At 32.2% G+C, this 21,733-nt stretch overlaps 2 protein-coding genes across 2 annotated transcripts in view; one reads left to right on the top strand and one right to left on the bottom strand.

Annotated features, from left to right (window-relative positions):
- LOC140452743 (uncharacterized) overlaps positions 1-19,765 on the bottom strand; it is a 40,452-nt gene extending 20,687 nt beyond the window's left edge. The window contains exons 1-6 of the mRNA XM_072547069.1: positions 18,650-19,765; positions 18,345-18,596; positions 14,602-14,953; positions 12,268-12,488; positions 7,266-7,386; positions 3,580-3,827 (exon numbers count right to left, since the gene is read on the bottom strand). Coding sequence (XP_072403170.1) covers positions 3,580-3,827; positions 7,266-7,386; positions 12,268-12,488; positions 14,602-14,953; positions 18,345-18,596; positions 18,650-18,692 — 1,237 coding nt within the window. The 5' untranslated portion in view covers positions 18,693-19,765. The remainder of the gene's footprint in view (positions 1-3,579; positions 3,828-7,265; positions 7,387-12,267; positions 12,489-14,601; positions 14,954-18,344; positions 18,597-18,649) is intronic.
- Positions 19,766-19,855: 90 nt separating this feature from the next.
- The window catches only part of Nup154 (nuclear pore complex protein Nup154), a 54,484-nt gene continuing 52,606 nt past the window's right edge, over positions 19,856-21,733 (top strand). Inside the window, exon 1 of the mRNA XM_072547067.1 lies at positions 19,856-20,905. Coding sequence (XP_072403168.1) covers positions 20,398-20,905 — 508 coding nt within the window. The 5' untranslated portion in view covers positions 19,856-20,397. The remainder of the gene's footprint in view (positions 20,906-21,733) is intronic.

Below are 21,733 nucleotides of genomic sequence, written 5' to 3'. Positions count from 1 at the left end.
AATGCTAAGGCCAGTGTCACTGAGTAGCACCACGAAACGAAATAACGATTCATAGTTCGCAGTCACAGTAAACAGTTGGAAGAGTCAATTTAGGCGACGAGGGAAGTCCGTTATACAACAGGTGAACTTTTTAACAATTTTACAAATCAAAGTTTACAATTTTAGTAAAATCTATTCAATTTTAATAATTTTATTTTAATTTTAAAAATACAGAAAACACATTATGAAGCTTCGCGCTAGTCTACAACACCGTCTACTGTACCAATTTCTTTCGCAAAATTAGTATTAAAAAACTTTCCAATATGCCGTCAACTTATGTAGACACACTGTATATATAGAAAACAATGACAATTATTCATGCACATTTATTTATTCTTTAATTTGTTTAATGATACTGTTTAATGATATTCCCGGAGGAGACAAATCCAATAAATTAAAAACATGATAATCGCACCAGCCGTTATGTTGTAACTAACACGATTTTGCGACTCTGTAGTTTACAGATTTAAGCAAAAGCTTTGCTATCGCTTTGATGAATTGAAAAGCCAAATTTATGGCGAGCCCAATTGTCAAACATTCCGTGTATGAATCGATATCAATAGTATTATAACATTATTTCAGCATTCCTGCGTCGTCACACATTCGGGCTGATACAAATTTACAGACGGAACGGCCAGCGAATGTCTCCTGCTTATTTCCCACTTCAAGTGGATAGTTACAAAGGCAGGCTACATACAGACAAATACTGTTTTTTGAATGGCCTTGTTTATAAGTTTTATTACATTCATAACAAATATGTCCCCTCCTGTATATGATAGAGAAGTATCCAAAAGGCCTAAACCTTTTTAGATGACTGTATTTTCTTTAAATGTGATTTAGGAGACACATTGATAGAGTCATGTCTACAGAAAAGGAAATAAGTAAAAAAAAGTGTTACGTTTTAAATTCCTTGTGAGAGAGTGACTATTCATCTAATAGGAGGAAGGCTTATTCGAAGGTCTGCTCTAACTACGTTTTTTGTGGCTGGGTATGAATGAAATAACTACTGGAAATATTTAACTAATTTTGATGTTGAATTTAGATTGATATGTATTTATTAAATAAAGAAGGAATATACTAATTTTTCTTTAAAAAAACTGAATATTATTTTGTTTGTGATTATGTCATATTTTTATTTCCTTTAATAATCCGTCCTTTTCTATTCTAGATATTTGCTTCTAAAAAAAGTTTACAAGTAATGTAAATTTTTAATCGTACATGGATTTAGTATCTTATTACTCGTTTGTAGATTAAACAATAAAGATTTAAGCTAATACTTTTTATTCTTACGATATTATGTTAATGATCTGCGGAGAATTTCAAAAATGGTATAGTAGCCGCTCCTAACCAACCATCCAACCAAAGTAATACAGTAACTGCAGAAATTATCAAACGTGTATATCTAGCAAATAAAGCATACTATGGATTAAAGAAACTTTTAACATCAAACGTAGTTACGAAAATAGAACGAAAAAAGAACGAAAATATTGATATACAGAACTCTTATCAAGCCCATCCTCACAAACACGTCAAAAAGCGATGACAAAAAGCGATGAAGAACGTTTAGGCTGTTTTGAACGTAAAATCAGCAGACATATTTATAAAGGCGTGCTGGAAAACGGATTATGGCGTAGGCGCTATAATTTTGAGCTTTACCGCCTTTATAGTGAACCTAGTATAGGTAGGTCTATCAACATAAACAGGCTGCGGTGACTAAGCCACTTAAAGAGAATGAACGAGATGGAGCAATCGAAACACATTTATAACCAAAGACCTGATAAAGTGAGGAGAAAAAGCAGGCCCAGAGCACGATTTAAGCACCAGGTGGAAGACCACTTATGAGGGTTAAGAGTAGGAAATCGGAAAACCAAGGAGAAGGAAGGAATGGAAGCTGATCCTAGAACAGGCCAAAACCGATTAGCATTATAATTTTGAGCTTTACCGCCTTTATAGTGAACCTAGTATTGGTAGGTCCATTAAAATACACAGGCTGCGATGGCTAGGCCACTTAAAGGGAATGAATGAGATAAAGCCATCGAAACACATTTATAACCAAAGACCGGATAAAGTGAGAAGAAGAGGCAGACCCAGAGCACGATTGAAGGATCAGGCGGAAGACGACTTACGAGTTTTAAGAGTATGAGGTTGGAAAACCAAGACGAAGCATAGGAAGGAATAGAAGCTAAGCTTCCATTCCTTCCTATTAAGCAGGCAAGACCCACTATGGGTTATAGATCCAATGATGATGATAATATCCGCTCGTTTATGCCAATAAATATTTAGCAATGATCGAGTTCTAGATCTTTCTACTTTTACAAGTATTCAAAGAAAACTTTAAGAGTCCCGAAATTTTTTTATTATAAGAAAAAAGAAGTTAAATTGAATAATTTAAAAAAAACCAATATTATACCTTCACAATTTTCTTAGTGTTCAAGCAGTATAACCCAAAGACTGCGCATGTGACACACATGGAATTTTCAAACGAGTATGTACAAATGTGTCGTGAAAATAGAAATTTTCCACAATACCGACGAGGACGATCGCTTTATTTCCAGACACAGTTTCCTTTCACTCTGTTCTTAAGCGGCCAAATATTTACAAGTAAATTGTCGATTTTTATTTGCATTAAATTGAAACAAGTGATCTTAGAAACTACACCACAAATAGCTTTTCTATTTGTTTACATTGACATGATGTCTCTATAAAACCACTGTTATAAAGAAAAGAAGAAGGAAATTTAAAAAATACTCCAGTGACGTAAAAAATAGGAGGATATGTTTCCATTTGCCCTGATAGTATGTCACTGGTTAATTTTTCAATTTGTTGATATCACAGTATTATTTTTACATTAATAAGAGAATATCCCAAATCATATATATTTTTTTAAATATTCATGAGTTTTTGACCTGTAATAAATTTTTAAAATTTATGAATTATTGAGAGCTCTCTGGGTGAGTGTTGTAGGTCGAATATCTAAACAGCCTGTACCACATTTTAGTTTGGTTAGCTTATTGTTAAAACAGGAAACAGCCGTTCTGTTAGTTAATTATATGAGTAGCAATACACAATTAATAAAAACTGCTCTGTTTTTCAATAATTATCTGTATATAATATGAAAAAGACAGACAAGATTTGATTTCACGTACAAAGCGTCTATGTATCTGTTTACACGTATTTCGCCTTAATAAGGCTCATCAGGCTATTCATAGGCGTTCTCAACGTGAAAAATAAATCTTTCCTGTCTTTAAGAAGCAACACTAAAATGGCTTCGAAACGGACGCAATAGCGACATCTGATAATAAATCCGTAAAATAGTTTCGAAACACAATTCAGATTTCTGCCTTAATCTGAGCCTTCTAAAAATTGCAAGGCAAAGCAGACGTTGATAAAGATGTTAATATCTGTTTATACTCTATATCTGAATGTCATGTTATTAATCCGTCAATAGTAACCAACAATGTTGGCTTAACCACTAAGCTACATTTGAATATTGGCTAATAAACAAACAGAAAAAGTAAATTTAAATGTTAAAAAACTTACTATTTGTTTGCTGTTGTTTATTCCGGTTACCAATAGGTTTTCTTTTTGTGGGTATAGTGGGAATGACACGACGCCTTACTGGTTCCTCCACAATACTAATGATATCTTCATCTTTTTGACTATCAGACTGACTATCGTCCGCCTCCATATCTAAACTTTTTTCAAATATTTCCAGTGTTTTTTCCTCCTTTTGCTTTTTAACGATTTCTTCTTTTAGTTTATCAAACATAAGTTCGCATCGCGGCGTTCTGAAAAATATAATTTATAATTTATTGTCTACTTTATGTTATTAAATTAGTATATATTTTCTATTTACTTAATTAACTAATTATTTATTACGTTTTTTTAAGAATTTTCTAGAAGTGACTTTCGTTTTCAATAATTCTTAAAAATAATATACAGTATACTCCCTCTATAACGAACACGGTTATTACGAGGTTTCGCTAACGAGATACATTAGATGTCCCATGAAATTTCTATTTAACTATAACCCTCTATAGCGAGACAAATTTGATTATAACGAGAGAAAATAAGATCGAAAAACGTGTTTTTTTACGTTTTTGGCCCGACCGTGGCTATAAATAAATAACCTTTTTAACTGTCGCCCGCAATAAACTTTTTCTGTTTAATCTATCGACCGATATTGTGTTGTCGGAAATTTACAATTTATGATTCACAAGTGTCAGTGTAGGGGTTTGACCATTCGCAGCTAATAATAAGAAGGTCCTAATAGACAAGATGTGGAAAGTGCTTTAAACGTTGTAAGAAACTTTATCCAAAGACAAAACCCAAATAAAGAAGCATTCAACTGTTTCACATCTTTAGAAAATATGATAGATAGCATGATACTGGAAAATTTAAAGCAGTCAAAAATGACAAGACTTCTTCCAATTGCAGAAACAATAGTTTATGTTATCCTTGAAAATACGCTTTACACATTATGTAGTTGTAAAAAAATGTAAGTACAGATTTTTTGTTTTAACGTATATCATTTACAATATGGTAGAAAAATAGGCGCAGCAAACTGGCAACAGTTGGCAATGGATAGAACTGACTGGCGTAATAGACTTGGGAAGGTCGAGGCTCTTTTATAGGGCTGTAGCACCAATGATGATGATGATGATATCATTGACAATAAAAGTAAACAACTTTTTTTTCAAATACGCCACTCAAACAATATTTAGCATTTTATATTGCTCCGAATGGCTTCACTATAGGAAGTTAATGTTTTAGACAACTACATATTCATATGTATGCACAGTATTATTGTTGTCTGATATAACGAAATCGGCTTATAACGAGGTAATTAGTCTGCCATTTTAGTTCTCATTATAGAGGGAGTCTACTGTATCATCGAATGTAACAAAAGTAGTTGTTTAATTTTTTGCATGCGAAAAACAATGTTATATTTTTCGCTGTATCAAATCCTATATTATCAACCTCAATATTAAAAATCATTACCTTAATCCAAACTTTAGTTCCTACCTTAATTCCTCTTACCTAATTGTAACCCCACTACTTTTATATCCCCTTTACATGTAGCCATTGCTGCCGCTACTCGCGTTGCCCACTGTCCTTCCCGAAATAATTCCACGGCAGCATTTAAGGCAAATGACTGTTTACATACAACTACCACAGTACTGCATCAGTGTACCATCAGCAATGGAGGGCATAGAAATTGCTGCGGCGACAGCTCTGTGTGTTTTAACTTTACAAAATTATCTTAACGTTTTAAAAACAAATGAGGTAGAAAAAAAACGTCGATGTCGAAAAAGTCTTTTATTTGGATAATAATCTGAAAATGGCTTCAAACATTTTTTTACAGAGGAAATATGACAAACTTTTTCAATGAACAGACTTGTGAGGAATCAGGAGAGTTCTTTAACTTTTTCAGAATGTCACGCATAGATTTTGAATTTTTGCTTCAGAAAATTGAACCCATGATAAAAAAACAGACTAAAGTAAGAATTCCAATATCACCAAAACTACGCTTGGCAATAACATTACGATATTTGGCCACTGGGGACAGTTACCAAAGTTTGCATTATTTATTTAAAGTATTACCACCAGCAATTTTGCTGATTGCTGGAAGTTTGTAAAGCAATTAATATCGTTTTAAAGGACAAAATTTAAATTTAAAGGACAAACCGCATCGAGTACATTGTGCTTTTTTTGTGGTCTTTATGTGAAGAATCCCACAACAATCTCTCGCTAGCATACAGCTCTAATACCCCCTTTACATGCAGCTCATTTCCGCGGCAGTGAGCAGGGGATTGAACAGGGAAGTTGGCAGCTTGAGTATGTCAATACGTCGCTCGCGCTGCTATTATTCATGCCTCTTTTTTTTTCGTTAACTATGGTTGAGTGGAGCAATGACCAAGTGCTGAAGTGTATAGAGCTATATTCTAGTGAGAGATTGTTGTGGAATTCTTCACATAAAGTCCACAAAAAAAAAGCATAATGTATCCAATGCGGCTTGTCCTTTAAATTTAAATTTGGTTCTTTAAAACGATATTAATTGCTTTATAAACTTCCGGCGCAAACAGCGAAATTGCTGGTGATGATATTTTAAATAAATAATGCAAACTTTGGTAACTGTCCCGCGTGGCCAAATATCGTAATGTAATTGCCAATCGTATTGTTGGTGGTATTGGAATTCTTACTTTAGTCTGATTTTTAATATCATGGGCTCCATTTTCTGAAGCAAAAATTTAAAATCTATGCGTGACATTTTGCAAAAGTTAAAAAATTCTCCGGATTCCACACAAGTCAGTTCATTGCATATTTCCTCTGCAAAAAAATGTTGGAAGTCATTTTCAGATTATTATCCAAATAAAAGACTTTTTCGACATCGACGTTATTTTTCTACCTTATTTGTTTTTAAAACGTTAAGATAATTTTGTAAACTTAAAACACACAGAGTTGTCGCCGCAGTAATTTATGTGCTCTCCATTGCTGATGGTACACTGATGCAGTTCTGTGGTAGCTGTATTTAAACAGTCATTTGCCTTAAATTCTGCCGTGGAATTATTTCGGGAAGGACAGTGGGCAACGAGAGTAGCAGCAGCAATGGTTGCATGTAAAAGGGATATAAAAACTTCAGCACTTGATCATTGCTCTAGTCAGTAAACCATAGTTAACGATAAATTGACCAAACAATAAACATATCAGTAGGTGCACCGACAAGACAGCGAGCAGCATGTAACCAGTCACTGTCACTCTCACTGCAAGTCCTTTCATTTCCGTTAAAAAAACTACCAACGAAGGGAGCGTACAACAGCGGCAGTGGCATGAGTAATGGCAGCGCGAGCGACGAATTTATACACTCAAGCTGCCAACTTCCATGCTCACTTTAGTGATTGTTTAAAATTTGCTAAGGTTATTCCTCTGTATACAGATGGTGACCACGATTTACCTGCTAATTATCGCCCAAAAATCGAGTCCAAACAAAAATTCGACACAGGTTTTCTAGGACTCAATATTACTAATAAAATTAAGAAACATGATTAGGAGGAGATTTTGTCTTTTTGAACGAAAAAAGTTGTTGGTGAATGCGTTTTATTATCTTATGAAGAACACATATACGTATATCCTGGATTCATTACAGCAGTAGATGATGACGGCGCACTAATTAATACTATGGAAGTTTTGTAAATAGCTAGTAAGGCGAGACGAAATATACTTGCCTTCTTTTGGGAGGCTCTGCAAATAAAGATGACCTATTCATAATTTCCGTATTTGTAAGTTTCTTGGATCTGGGCTTAGCTGCTTCCTTCTTATCATCATTTTGAATTTCTTTTTTCTCATCTGAAAATTTACAAAAGTGATTAGAAATAAACTGATTAAAGAAGACAAGAGTATATATAAAGCTCTACCCAATACCCATTTTCAACTTTTGCAACAAAATTAGTGCAAAACGAATAATATGGCATATTCTAATGCATAACCAAAGTTTTTAAGTATTTTAAAAGAAAACCTATCGACTTTCGAGTACAAATATATCGAAAGCCTACCTTAAACTCCTTTCTTTTGAAAACAATGATTAAATGTATTTTAAGCTACAAAAATGTCATAGAGGCTTCACAAAAATAAATAATTTCAAAAAACTCCAAATAATAGAGAAATGTTCTGTTTTGTAAATAAATAGAAGTCATCACTAATTTTAAGACATAAACAACAAACAAGAATATCTCAGCATAAGATCTTTTCTATAGAAATGTGTTGCTCTACATGTAAATTCAACCAAAATAATCTATAGATAAAATTCTTGTATTGGGACAAATAGATTAAAGAAATGTCAGAATTTTTTGTATCTCTAAACTATTATAGTAGCTAGAAAGTTTTTCTTTTGTAAGTTCTTAGAAAAAAAGATGCAAGTAAGAAAATAGGCATAATAGATTCAAAATTGCCGGCTAAAATTATAAAATGCCACGAAGAACGACGAGAACTAAGTTCGATCCGGAGTATTGATCTGGTAAGAACTTCTATCGCGGTCTCTGGATACTGATCAGAGTCAACCGTCCTTTCCCGTCTCTAAATGCGATTGAGTATTTCCTTAGGTACCTTGCCTGATCCGTATTAATCGGCCGATCCCCGGTCTTTGAGTATTCACTAAAGATCTTCCTTCGTCCTACTCATCCGAACGCCGCTAGCATTTATTTCCGTTCACCGGCATCAACGTCGAGGACCGCAGTCCATTTTTTTTTATTATTTACGAGGATCTTTTTATTTTACGTATTATATAGTAAACTTTATTTTTTTTTTGTTATTTATTTAAATATATTTTTATTTAAACTTGTGTTTTACTAAATCTGGTGTCTAATAGAGCTACCCGGGCAATGGCAGTGTTGCTAACGTATTTTGTCAACCATATGGAGGTAAAAAATGACTATATAATTACCTATATTACTATTTACTAATACTACTTATATTAACTCTTGCAGATGCAGGGTCAAATATGTCACGGAACGGGTATTGCCCAAGTTAGATAGTGACTACAATTTTTTGCAAATTTATTCAGCAAGACAAGTTGATAAGCGTTATGCACACAACAATTCGGTAAAAAGACCGATTGTGGAACAACTCCAAACATTTTTCCATAAAAACAACGAATTGGTTAAATTATTCAAGATAGCATTAGATCGCATGCCATCTGATAACCATAAAATTGTCATCAGACCCGATATAATGCCTGCAGGATAATAGGCAAGACGTTTTAATGCGTTGATGAAGTTGCTATTGTCGTCGTGAGTGAAAATTTAAAAACCGAGGTATTGTTTTACATCGGCATAACGATCAACTGCAGCGTGTGTCCGAAGCACATCGATCATATGTGTTTCAAAATCCTATTTTATTTTGGCAAGGTACCGATCGGTATCATTTTTCAATCAAGGTGATCGATCCAGTTACAGCTAAATAACCAATCTACGTTGACTATCGTAATCACAATATTTCTTTATCTTATTAAAAAATCAAACGGTTTTACGTTTACTATCTTAATCACAATGTTTCTTTATCTTATTAAAAAACCAAAAATGATTTACAGGCATCTAAACTAACAACAAAGTTAGTTCAATTAATTATTATAAATACACTCATGATTCGTAAAAATGGGTACAATCACATCTTAAAATGTCGGCGTCTATTTCAGCAATATGATGTGGATATGTACGTCAAAGTTGAAACTGAGCGATTTACATTGTAGGATGTTTATTTTCCCATCCTGTATAAGGTTTTAAGTCATGTTTCACAAATATTGCAAAGAGAAACAATTACGATCTTCGAACGAGAAGGCATACTCTACCTCAGTGTTCATTTACAGTCTAAATTGCTTCGAATAAAAGCTTTCGCACCATTATTTTTAAATAATGCGTTTTAGAATTTCGAAAGAGAATAGGCACAATAATTGTTTTTTATCTTGCCAAATGCCTCTTCCAGATGCCTCTAGCAAATAGTCGGGCGGGGAGATTTTTACCGGCGAGAGATCGGGGATGTGAGAGAATAATGAAATTACCATTTTAGATCTTGAAGGAATGGTCGAATTCAACGAGTCAAACCGTACCCGAAATTCGCAGGTACGCGCGATGTTTGGGTGTTTCAATACACCTTTGGCGACCAAGTGTATCTTTGGCAAATTTTTGTGAGTTTAATTTTAAGAAACCTGTTATGGTTACCTCACAGTTTCCATGGATTTCTACTGTGGTCAAGACCAAGTTCTGGGATGCAGTTTACCCAGTTATTCCTTGTTGAAACAATTCGTATATATCGCCATCAGTGGGTATAGTTAAACAAACCTACAATTAACCGTAAGTTTTTTTTAATTTTATTTCTGATAGTTCTGCTAGAGAAATTTGCCAAAAAATTGTAAGTGCTAAAATTTTCTGTGATTGAATATGTTATATTGGCTGCAAAAAACGTTGATATCAATTTTCAGATTGAAATTAAAATAGCTGGTAAATTGATGACATAAAAATCGGTTGGTTATGTTACCATGATGTTCTCAACTATCCAACAGAATTTTTAAATTCGCTGGATTTGCCCGGATTACTACTTTGTATTAAAAAGGGCCGGTTTAGCATCTTGCGCCTTCCGGTTGCGTCTCTATTCACGTCTATCGACATAGTTTTCTGGTCATAGATCTCTCTCTGACATTGCCTTTTGGACTCCATTAAGCCATATTGTTTTCGGTCTTCCCGTTTTTTTTTTTGCTCAGGTGGCTGCCAATCCAATATTTCTTCGATGATGGTGGTTGTTCATGTGCTTAATTTGTCAAAAATTCATTTCCGGAACAAGGAGTTTTTGTTCCGTTCTCTTAGTGAGTTGCCAGATTTGGCATCCATAAAGTACAAGGCTTTTAAAAATGCTGTTACACAGCTGTATCTTTTTTCTGTTTAGAGATAGTTTTTGACCAGAGTAGTGAGTTTAGTGCGCCTATTATTTTTTTCCCTTTTATGATTCATTTTTCAATTTCTGTTTCAGTGCGTTCGTCTCTTTCCAGCTTTGCCCTCAAATAGATATATTCGGAACATGACGAAATTACATTTACAAAGTTTAGTTAATCGTTTTCAGCTCCTCCTATGTACATGTATTTCGTTTTTCTTGAATTAACATTTAGTCCTCATTGCTGATATCCCTGTATTAATCGCTTTGTCATGAATTACAGATCTTCCTGGTCTTGTGCGATGACTACTTGATCATCCGCGAAATGAAGCGTATATAGAGTTGTTTCGTCATTTAATACCCATTCCAGAAAATGATCTCCTCCATTTCTTCAGTGCCTCACTCAGATAGATTTTGAAGAGTGTTAAAGATAGACTACAGCCTTGCCTTAGTCCTTTATTGACGCTAAAATTCTCGGAAAGCTGATTGTTAATCGTTACTTTGATTTAAGATCGTTGTAATGCTTTCACAAGTGTAATATTAATAGATGAGCTTTCCAGTACTTGCCATAGTCTACATGGAGGTATTGTATCATAAGCTTTCATTAAGTCCACAAATAATAGATGAGTTGGTCTATCCCTAACCACTCTTTTTTTTATTTAGAAGGGTTAAAGTGTAGATGTGGTCGATGCAAGATCATCCAGCTCAAAATTCTGCTAGCTGTTCCAACTCAAGTGATTCATATTCGTTTTCGACTAGGGTTTTCATAACTTTTGAGAGTGTTGGTAACTAAGATGCATAGTTTTTGCAGTCTGCCTTATCTTCTTTTTATGGATCGGTGTAATCCATCCTTCTGTCCAGCTTTCAGATATATTATCTCCGTTTAGGTATCTATTAAAAAGTTCTGTCAGCATATTAACAAGCTTTGCAGTTGCATTTTTCAAAAGTTCAGCAGGGATTCCTTCTGATCATAGGCTGTTTTATTTTTCATGGTTTTTACAAGTTTGGCAGTTCGGTCGTCTCTGATGTTTATTTCTGGTCCATGGATTTGGTATCTTCTCGGTGTTTGTTGGAGATATTCACGTCTCTTTGTAGTTCTTTTGCGTAGTGACTTTTAAATACATTGAAGGTAATGGTTTGTATGTTTGTTGTGTATAAAATGATATAATGGCCTCCCTCCTTAGATTTCGGACGAATCTGTAATTAAAAGTCGGATCGGTAATCATTATGTTGCGGAATATAAACCAGCCACATCTTTGTAGCGGCACCCGACATACGGCGAAAAAATTTATTAACAAGCCACAATTTCGACAGGGAAGTACAAAGGCGAAGACGTTTTGATTCAACGAATCCCTATGATTTTGAATGACATGCCATTCGAGTTTAAACGATGACAATTTCCAGTGGCTTGCATTTGCAATGCCGATAAATAAATCTCAAGGGAGTCGTTAAGTGTTGTTGGCATCAATCTTGAAAATCCATCTTTTTCACATCGCCATTTATATGTCGCCTGTTTCCGTGGAGCACAAATCTTCGAAACTAAAAATAGTGTATATTGAAAAGCATACACATAAACAGTATGTTTTTGAAATATTTTTTTATTATTTATTCTAGTTCTAATTTAAGATAAACAGCTATGACAATGTCTGTTGGGTCGGCTAGTATATTGATAAAAGTAATCATTTATTAATTTATCAATATCCAAATGCATAAACATCCGAAGCATAATAATCAGTAATACTCTAAAGAAAATTACTTTTTTGAAAGATTTTTGTAATAATAAATTACATTTACAAGTTATGTATGTACCTTCTATTGATTCAATTTCCATGAATTTCTGAGAATCTAACTTTGGTGTTAAATCTAATTTCTTGGCAACTGTTTTGCTAGCTGATTTTGTTTTTGAAACCCACTCCTGTTCATCCTCATTCTTGGATTTTTGTTTTTTGTTAGATGAAGTTAGAGGTTTTTCTTCCAGGGTATTTTCATCATCAGTATAGTAGCATTTTCGTTTTGTTTGGCGGCCAGATCTAAAATAAATTCACAGGACATTACTAATTTTAAATAAAAAAAACTTCAACTATAAACAAACAAGGATATTTCAGAATAAACAACTAAGACAGTATCAATTAGGTCTATTACAAAACGTAATTAAGGAACTACATTAACAATATATTGAAATAAAGATTGAAATAGTTTGGTTTCTATACAAATTAAAATACACTGTTGGTAAATAAAAATATTGAACAATATTATGATAGCTAACTGTTTGGTTTACTGAGTTACCATGTTTAATCAACTTTAGATGCAGTACAAAATGTTTTGTCAAACATTTTGATATATACAACAAAATGGCCAGAGGGAGTGCAACATTTTATAAATACTCTCCTAAAAGAAAAGTAAAATTTTTAACAAAAACAAAAACAACCTAATTCTCAAAGGATTAGGAGGTTAATTGGAAACAATTAAAAACAAAATCATAGACTAAAGCAGGAAAAAAAGGCAGAGAATGAGGCACTACGAAAAACATATCGGCTACATACAAGAAAGAAATAAAGCACACTAGAAATGTAGGAAAGAAAATTAGAGAAAAATGGAGCAGAACCTTCAAAGCAACAATCTAAAAGAAAAGCAAATAAATATGTCTGAAATGAAAGAGAATTGTAAAATTATGTAAAAACCAATGACAGATAATTAGCGAAACAACATAATTAAAATCATTTTGGAAAACCACTTCTACACTCTACTATGAATCTATGAAAGTGATCACCACTGTAATCATGATTTGCACATGAGACATACAAAAAGATAGGATGAGATAGGACACGCAACCCATAGGTACAAAGCAACACAATCAGAATCAAAATCTGAACTTTACCAAGTTCGACCAGAGTATTGTTACGATAAATAATGACGCATAATATTAAAACTGTAAACATCCTTTCTCATTCAAGTCTTTTCTAGATCATACACCAGCCGGCAGAAACCCCAGGTAATAACCGACGATTCGGTCTCCTACGATTCGAAGTTTCCAGAAGCAGGTCGAACAAAACCAGTCCGAGTGACCTTCTCGTCTTTTCGAAGGGAATCGCCTGAATTCTAGTCTAACGGTTGTTTAGCATAAATATAGAGGACCCTTTTATTTAAGGAACAGTTAGTTTTGAACATCGCGTCGAGTTTTTAAAATGTAACGCACGTATTGTAATAAATGTAAATAAATTATATAATTATTAGTGTGAAATAAATTAGTTATATTGTACAAATAAAGACTTTAAATAAACTTGTAAGTGTTATAAGTGTAGAACCTTTGATAATAAATAAAGACAATAAATTAAATTAATAAAAATATTACAGTATTCATCGCATAAGAACTTTACAGGCGCCTTGGGTATTGGCCGAAGAAAAAAGCATCCCGCTGGTGACCAAATATTGATTCGTCACTTCCCGTTCCTTACCGGATCGAGCATTGATCGATTCGGCCACCCGTCCCACGCCCTAGTACTGATTGGTCATTTTCCATGCCTCATCCGGATCGATCCAGCCACCTCTAACACAGAATAAGTAGTGATTATTCTTTCTCCTTGATATTTGGGTACTGACCAACATATCATCGGTACCTTTTTTAATTTTCATTCATTCACCAGGATTTGTATTTTATTTTTTTATTGTACAGCTGCAATCATTCAATAGTTTACACCCTTAAAAATATCTAGTAGCCGATTTTTTAATTTTTACCTTGTTTAAACGCACATTTTATGTCAAAGTGACATTACCAGTAGCGCACCCGGACAGAATAGGTTGATTAAAATTAAAAAACCAAAATAAAAAAATCTACTTTATAAAATGTAACAAAATGAAAATTATAGAATTTTCTGTTCTTCGAGTTTGACAATTGCTCTTGTCTGTTGCATTAGAGGTGTAAAATTAAATAAACAAGGGATCATTTCATAAAACAAGTAGATCCTTTGTTTTTGGAATTTCTTATCTCGGAACAATAGCACCCCACTAAGCTGAACATTCATGACTCTCTTAGATATATTGTTAAACTTTAATATAAGTACAGTGAGTACACTCTTTGATATCAGTTGATTACCATTACAAGTTCTTCTACCAGTTATTGCGATAAACAAAAATAATACATACCTACTAATATAAGTATCCTCAAAGTCATCATCCCTTTCAAGGGAGGGGATCACTTGTTCTTTCAAAACAATAGGTTTTGGCATAGCAACTGTACAAAATGATTGCCTAGCTAACTTGGATCTTAATCTTTCCATGTTAGTGTGGTAGCTATATAACATCATTGCTTTTGTAGGAACATCTGCCTTTAAAAATTTCTGACAGTTTTGAATATTAGTAAATTGCTTTGGATGATAAATTATTTTGAGCATTGGTTCACTGGGATTTAACATATCTTCAAACCTAATATTGGCTTTTGTAGCATCCTCAGGGGGATTTTCTTCTTTATGTTCTTCTGTGGATACATTTTCTATGTCTGCAGTAAAAAGTACAATTTAACATAACATTAAGACATGGCTATGGAAATTTAGTGCAAGTTTTATGAAGTTTATCTAGTTCGTGTTAAATGATTTTAGAAGATATGATAGAACATAAATACAGATGTAGGACATCAAATATTACATATTATTATTTTAGTTTCTTTTACTTATTTATCTGTTGCACCTCTGCATACCAATATGAACAGATGTAGCTCAAGACAAAATGGAAAGAATTTTAATTACCACATAACAGCTATGAGAACCAATTTTTAAGTACTAATAGGGAGAAGAAATTAAGTAAGTAATAAAGATCAGATATAGCCAGTCAAAACTCAGCATTCAAAAAAGAATGGGTTTGCAATAATCTTTAAGACGAATTTAAGTCAAAAATTATGTGAAGGCCAAGAGTGTTTAAGACGGAATGATTTCAAATACATTTTCTTTCTAAGAACAGAATTTTGGTCTCATCAGTTCACGACACAAATCTACATTTTTTAGTAATTTAGTAATCTACAGTATATAGACACAAATATCATTTATTTGTCTACTTTTGCGAATTAAAAAAGTGTTTAACATCCCACTGACTTTTACTTCTCATGTCTTCAAAGAACCTGCACAGATAAGTATTATAAATTCTTCACTGAAAAGGAACATATTTAAGCTTGGCAGAAATTATATATAATTTATAACAAACTTTAAAGCCACATTGACATGGGTAGTGAATAACGAGCAAAAGCCACACTTGTGGTAAATGAATCTTAATATCTTCACAACTATGAGCATGCCTTTTTCATTATTGAAAAGCAGTATCCAGTATTTTTGCATTACATACATCTACATTCTCAGTTTTATCTTCATCAGCCACTACACCTTCCTTTTGCTTACTTGATTAAAAGCTACTGCATGTTTTGTTTTAAGTGGGCATACAAATTGTAGGCATTTCCTGATGTTTTTTAAATTTTTGAGCAAAACTGGCAGCAATATTGTACTTTATTAATTTTATTAAAATGCAGCTAAAGATTGGGATTTGGGTTGTGCCATTTTTCCTTCAAATTTTGTTAACTACAAAACAATATTCACACTGTGTCCAAATCCAAATAATAAACAAAATAAAGATAGGACAGGTAACTCAATACTTTTATAAACAAATATCATAGGACATAACTTAAAGTGGATATTGACAGTGACACTGTACTACTCACCACTAACTGAAGGATCCAAAGGTCAAACAGGTTTGATCTTCTCAGGATCATAATTATTTCACTAATTATTCACTACTTATGTCAATGTCAAAACAAGCAAAACTTTATTTTTAGAGGATTGTGTAAGAAGAAATGGTTCCTTTTCGCCAATTAATTTTTTCTTCTCCAAATGTTTCCCCAAGTGCAGATTTTCACATCATAATATTCCTTAGAAACTCTACCTTGTGTCTAATAAAATATTGGTCTTCAATAATTTTTAACTATTATATTTTTAAAAAAGATATATGTTTCTATTGTTTTTATATTTAGGCATATCCTATGGCATGTGCTTTCACATTTCACATATCACTTTTTTAATACATAGTATTTTATCAAAAAAACCACAGAGTACTCAGCAAGTTCCTTTATTTGATATAGTTGGTTCGTTCAGCTTGGCTTATTTTGACAGAAACATTATCAGAAAAAGACAACACAAAAATTCCTACAACACTTTATTAATAACTGAAATAATCTTACTGTTGCAGAATTATTTCATTAAAAAATAAGAATAATTATAAATATTGGGAGTGTATGTTCATTAATTTTTATTAAAAACTTTCTATGTGTAAATAATAGTCTAGTCCTAGTCAATAAAATAGTCAAAAAGTCAAAAATAAACATAACTTTGTTCTGAAGCTATTTTCTTGTGGGATCTTAATATAATTTACTATGATTAGTAATTTTATTTATTATTCATTAAACATATTTTAAATTAAAATTGTGGTTAATTAACAATAAGAATAGTAAAATTATGAAAACCTTGGTTTTAATTGATGCAGTTTTATTTAATTGACAAACTCCATTTGAATAATTGTTTACTTTAAGGTAATTAATATTTGCTTTGAGCACAAGTGCTTGGTTGTATAGTAAAGATGTTTCAAAACCTCGTGGACCTTGTAAATATGCATGCCCGAAAAAATTAATGGACACTAAAAACATTTACCATTATAATTTCATAGGAAATTAGGCGATAGGGTAGAATTTGCATGTGCTTATGATGTCGAGTATTTCCAATAAACATGACATATTATGTTTCTCTAATCTTAAACATTCCAGTTAGTCATTGCATTTTTATTTTATCTCACATTGAAAGATGTAATAAAAATTTACAACTTCCCATCTTCACTGTCGATAAGAATTGCTGTGTAAAAATGTAAAATATTTACATTGCACTAATTTGGCTTATAAATAAACCTTTTAAGAACTGAAAAAAATCTAGAGGACAAATAAACAAATAACAAATTGATGTATGATAGAAAAATAATATGATTTTGGTTTTAAATTCAGCAAAATATGTTTATACAAAACGAAAACCTGGTATTCCTTGGGAAAAATATTCCCATGATATTTTTTGCATAATCACTTTCATAAAATACCACAGAATAATGTTTAAGAGGCCGCTCATACAAAAAGTGGTACTAATTTATTAAACAGTTTTGTATAAATCCATTTTTAGGTTGTGATAAGAGACTCAAACAACTAAAAACAGTGTTTTTAATGTAAATAAGCCCAAACTAAAGTATCAGAAACTGATAGAACAAGGTTTGGTGATTTCAAAAATAATTGTGTGTTTTTGAGCCTTCCATCATCATTTTTTCGTTTTTTTTTTTCAGTTTTAAATTGTCTATAAGTTGAAAATGATCAACTTTAAAAAATTACAATTAACCATTTTATTCAGAATGATCCAAAAATGATAATGAATATGAATTATCTTTAACTTCCAAGTCAAAATTTGTACAACATAGTAAAAAGTTATTTACTAAATTTACTAGACAGTTGGGACCGGGATCAGTTAACCAAATGTACTAATTTTTAACAAGATAGGTTCACTTATTTTATTTTAAACTTATATATTTATTTTCAGTTATTTATCAGTCCAATTTCAATTGATACCATTCATGAATCCTGATTCCTCAAACACTATTTTAGCCAAAGCAAATGGAGATTGAAACTAAACATTCATCTAAAGAAAGTATTAAATATATTTAAATATATTATATTAAAATAACCCTAACATTTATAAATCAATTCACTAAAAAGTCAGTATAAGCATTTAGGGGCAATAATAAATCAAAAACAATGTTAAAACATTGGTTAACTTTAAGGAATGTACAAGCCGATTATATTTATTCAAAGTATACTTTACCCAAGGGTTTTTTGTCTAATGTCCAAGTTTTTGGTTGAAATACACTTTTGCTCTCTTTATTGTTAGGGGTAATCTCTATATCCACATTTTTGACGTTAGTTAAAGTTTGAATGGTTGGTTCTTCGAACATATCTTCATCACTTTCATTATTTTTTCGGGATTCTTCTTTTGCAGTATCTTTTGAATCTGATATTACTTTGTAAATCTCTTGCATATCTTGTTCAGTCATGTTATCTTCATACATATGAGCATCTAAAATATTTATTCACTTTTTAAAAGGCAATTAAGTCTAAATTATTATTTACCTTGTAATGCCTTCACCACCTCGTTTAATTTTGATTTATCCATCTTACATCACAGCCAGAAAATACTAGATAACAAGAATCAAGAATTACCAAAAATGTTTATTCTACTACAGTATTTATTATATTCGCGCTAACACGATCTTGACATATTTCTTTATAAACTGTCAAATATCAGGTAGAAGGTAGAATGCCAGTTAAGTTTATTTATAAGGAAATAAAGTTATAGTTATACCAAAGAATATAGACGCTTATAGAAGAATTTTTCACTGTTATTTTTGAGCATAGCAAAAGATGTGACATAGATAAAGAAAAGTGGGACGAGTGGAACGCACGTGTTGCACGTGGTACCACTAAGGAGCGGTTTGCTTCTAAAATATGAAAGAGTGGGGCAATAAATGCAACTTTAGATATTTTTATATGTAGATGCCGCGTGGTCGTAGAATAGGATTAAATTTTTGCGTTTTATAAAATTGTTTAAAGAAAATAATATTATTTTAACTTTTAATAAATTAATCTTTTTAGAAAAATTATTATAATTCAAATTTTTAATTGAAATATGTACAAATCTTAAGTATAAATCAGTTTAAGACTATATTGTAATAATTTCACCAATATTCATTCATTGTGAAAATTATGTTTTAGATACTATTAGTTGTTATTTTAAAACAAGATTAAATAGTACCCATACAGCGTAAAAACTTTCACATATAGGTACTATTCATTAAAATGTACTGTTAAAGTTTATTTTGTTATTTCAAAAATAAATCAGGAATGCTTTTTGTTGTTATTGAAAAATTATGGATGAAATGGAAGTTTTGGCGAAATGGAAAATTTCATAATTTAGTAAAAAGTTTCATTGAATACTTTTTTTTTAAATTGAAATTTTTTAAAATTGTTTCGTTAATTTCTGGGCAGAAAAACAGTATAATAAAAAGTTATGTGACGGTTTTTCGTTGTGTTGGAACAAACCAATTTTTAATTCAAAGTTATACAATTAAAAAAATAAATACTTTGAATATTGTAAATATCATACATTTTTAAGTTTTAAAATTAAAAATTTAACAATTTAATATATTGAAAATAAAGATTTTATTGTGAAAAAACAAAAAAAAAGACAGTTTGCAAATCAATGGCATCGAAATTTGTTTAGGTGTAGATGCAAAGTTACCCGTTCGTACTCCTTTCTCACTTCCCCCTAACTACATATTTCATTATGAAATTTTCAAGATAGTTTTAAGCCGACGGCCACGGCACCACGCTGTGAGTTTATGCAGCCACCCTCTTAAACCGTAACCAAATCGCCCATTTGAACTGGTCTTCTATAAGCGTCTATCTTCTTTGGTTATACTAAATTTTGGTGAAATATTTTTAATTTTAAATTATTTTTTAATTTTTACTATGAATTCTGGAATTATTAAAACTTTTCATGTTTTGTTTTTCAGTTTTTAACAAATTTACCACTTATGTTGAAGGCTAAATTGCCACCCGACACCCGATTGAGAAGAATTCTAACCTAATCATTTTTTGTCAAAAATTTGAATCTGTCATATTTACTTGATCAGTTGAGTCGGCTTGGAAGTTCAAAATTAATTTAGTTATTTTTTAACTTCTGTAATAGTATAAATTCAGAATTGGTTATGTAGTGCATAATTTTATCAAATTGAAACTATATTATAATTTAAGGCAAAATATTTTTGTTTACTACTGGTAATAGAAGATTGAAAGATAGGTTAAACCGCACTCCTAAAATGAATACAACGAGAGTTGATAATACACAAAATCCAGTACAAAAAATTGAATTAACATCTAGAAGTATTGAAAATGCTCTAATATTGGATAATAATTCGCCAAGACTGTTAGATTTTATGAATATAAATTCCCAAAGTGGATCTACAGCTAGTGGTTTTGCAGATCATGACTATCCAACTATCAGTGGAGTTTCACAAGTTATCAACAATATGACACAAGTTAAATGTGTTAATAGCATTCCTTTACCAACGGAAATTGTTGACCATTTTTCACGGGTCCAATGCCATTGCATGATGGGCCTCTTTTGTGAAATCAGTAGAGCTTGGCTTACTGTGGATAGTGATATTTATGTATGGACTTACGAACAAAATACTGATTTAGCATACTTTGATGGAATAAGTGAGACCATTGTTTGTGTTGGTCTGGTAAAGCCAAAAGTGGGAGTCTTCCATGCTTTTATAAAGTATCTTCTTATCCTGGCAACTTCAGTTGATATCGTAGTTTTGGGTAAGCTTAATTTTGTTTTTCTCATTTAATCGTTACATTTAAGTCCTCCTCCTAATTCCTTGAGCCCTTGTCAGGGCGTGGTGACACTCTAAGTATTAGTAGCTTGCTGTCTCCATTGGCTGCGATCCTATGTCATATGGATGGCTTCATGTAGGGATTTTTACACCAGAGTCTTAAATTTAAGTACCAAAACTAAATAGATGTATATGAGCCGCTATACCCAAAGCAGAGATAGAATCGGACAGAACATCACCATTGATGCTTTGACACACTCAAATTTAAGTATCTTGGAACATGGAACAACAATAACTGAAGACAATAATAGATCACAAGAAATAAATAATAGGATACAAGCTGGTAACAGATGTCATTATCCCCTTCAAAACATTACATAATTGAAACAACTAACAAAACATACAAAGATACAACTATATAAAACTGTAATATGATGCATAATGAGGTATGGTAGCGAAACATGAATAATAACAAAGGTAAATGCAAAACGACTATGTGTTTGGTAAAGAAAAATCCTAATGAAGATCTTTGGACCTGTGCTTGATGGAGCAACAGGACAATATAGGATAAGAACTAACAAAAAGCTTGAAGAACTATATCCCAACACCAACATAATAACAGAAATAAAATCCAGAAGACTCCAGTAGGCAGGATACCTTAGAAGACTTTCTGACGAAAGAATAGTAAGGTTGGTATGGGAAGAAGTCCTAACTGGAAGACCACATACATGACCTCGACTCCAGTGGTGAGGGACTATAGCAGGAGACCTTAAAGCTATGGGCATGAAAAATTGAATGGAGATTGCTTAAGACA

The sequence above is a fragment of the Diabrotica undecimpunctata genome, chromosome 1 (assembly GCF_040954645.1).
Source record: "Diabrotica undecimpunctata isolate CICGRU chromosome 1, icDiaUnde3, whole genome shotgun sequence".
In the NCBI taxonomy this organism is placed as follows: domain Eukaryota; kingdom Metazoa; phylum Arthropoda; class Insecta; order Coleoptera; family Chrysomelidae; genus Diabrotica; species Diabrotica undecimpunctata.
Note: the sequence above shows the minus strand (reverse complement) of the source record. Positions and strands in the feature narration are given on the sequence as shown.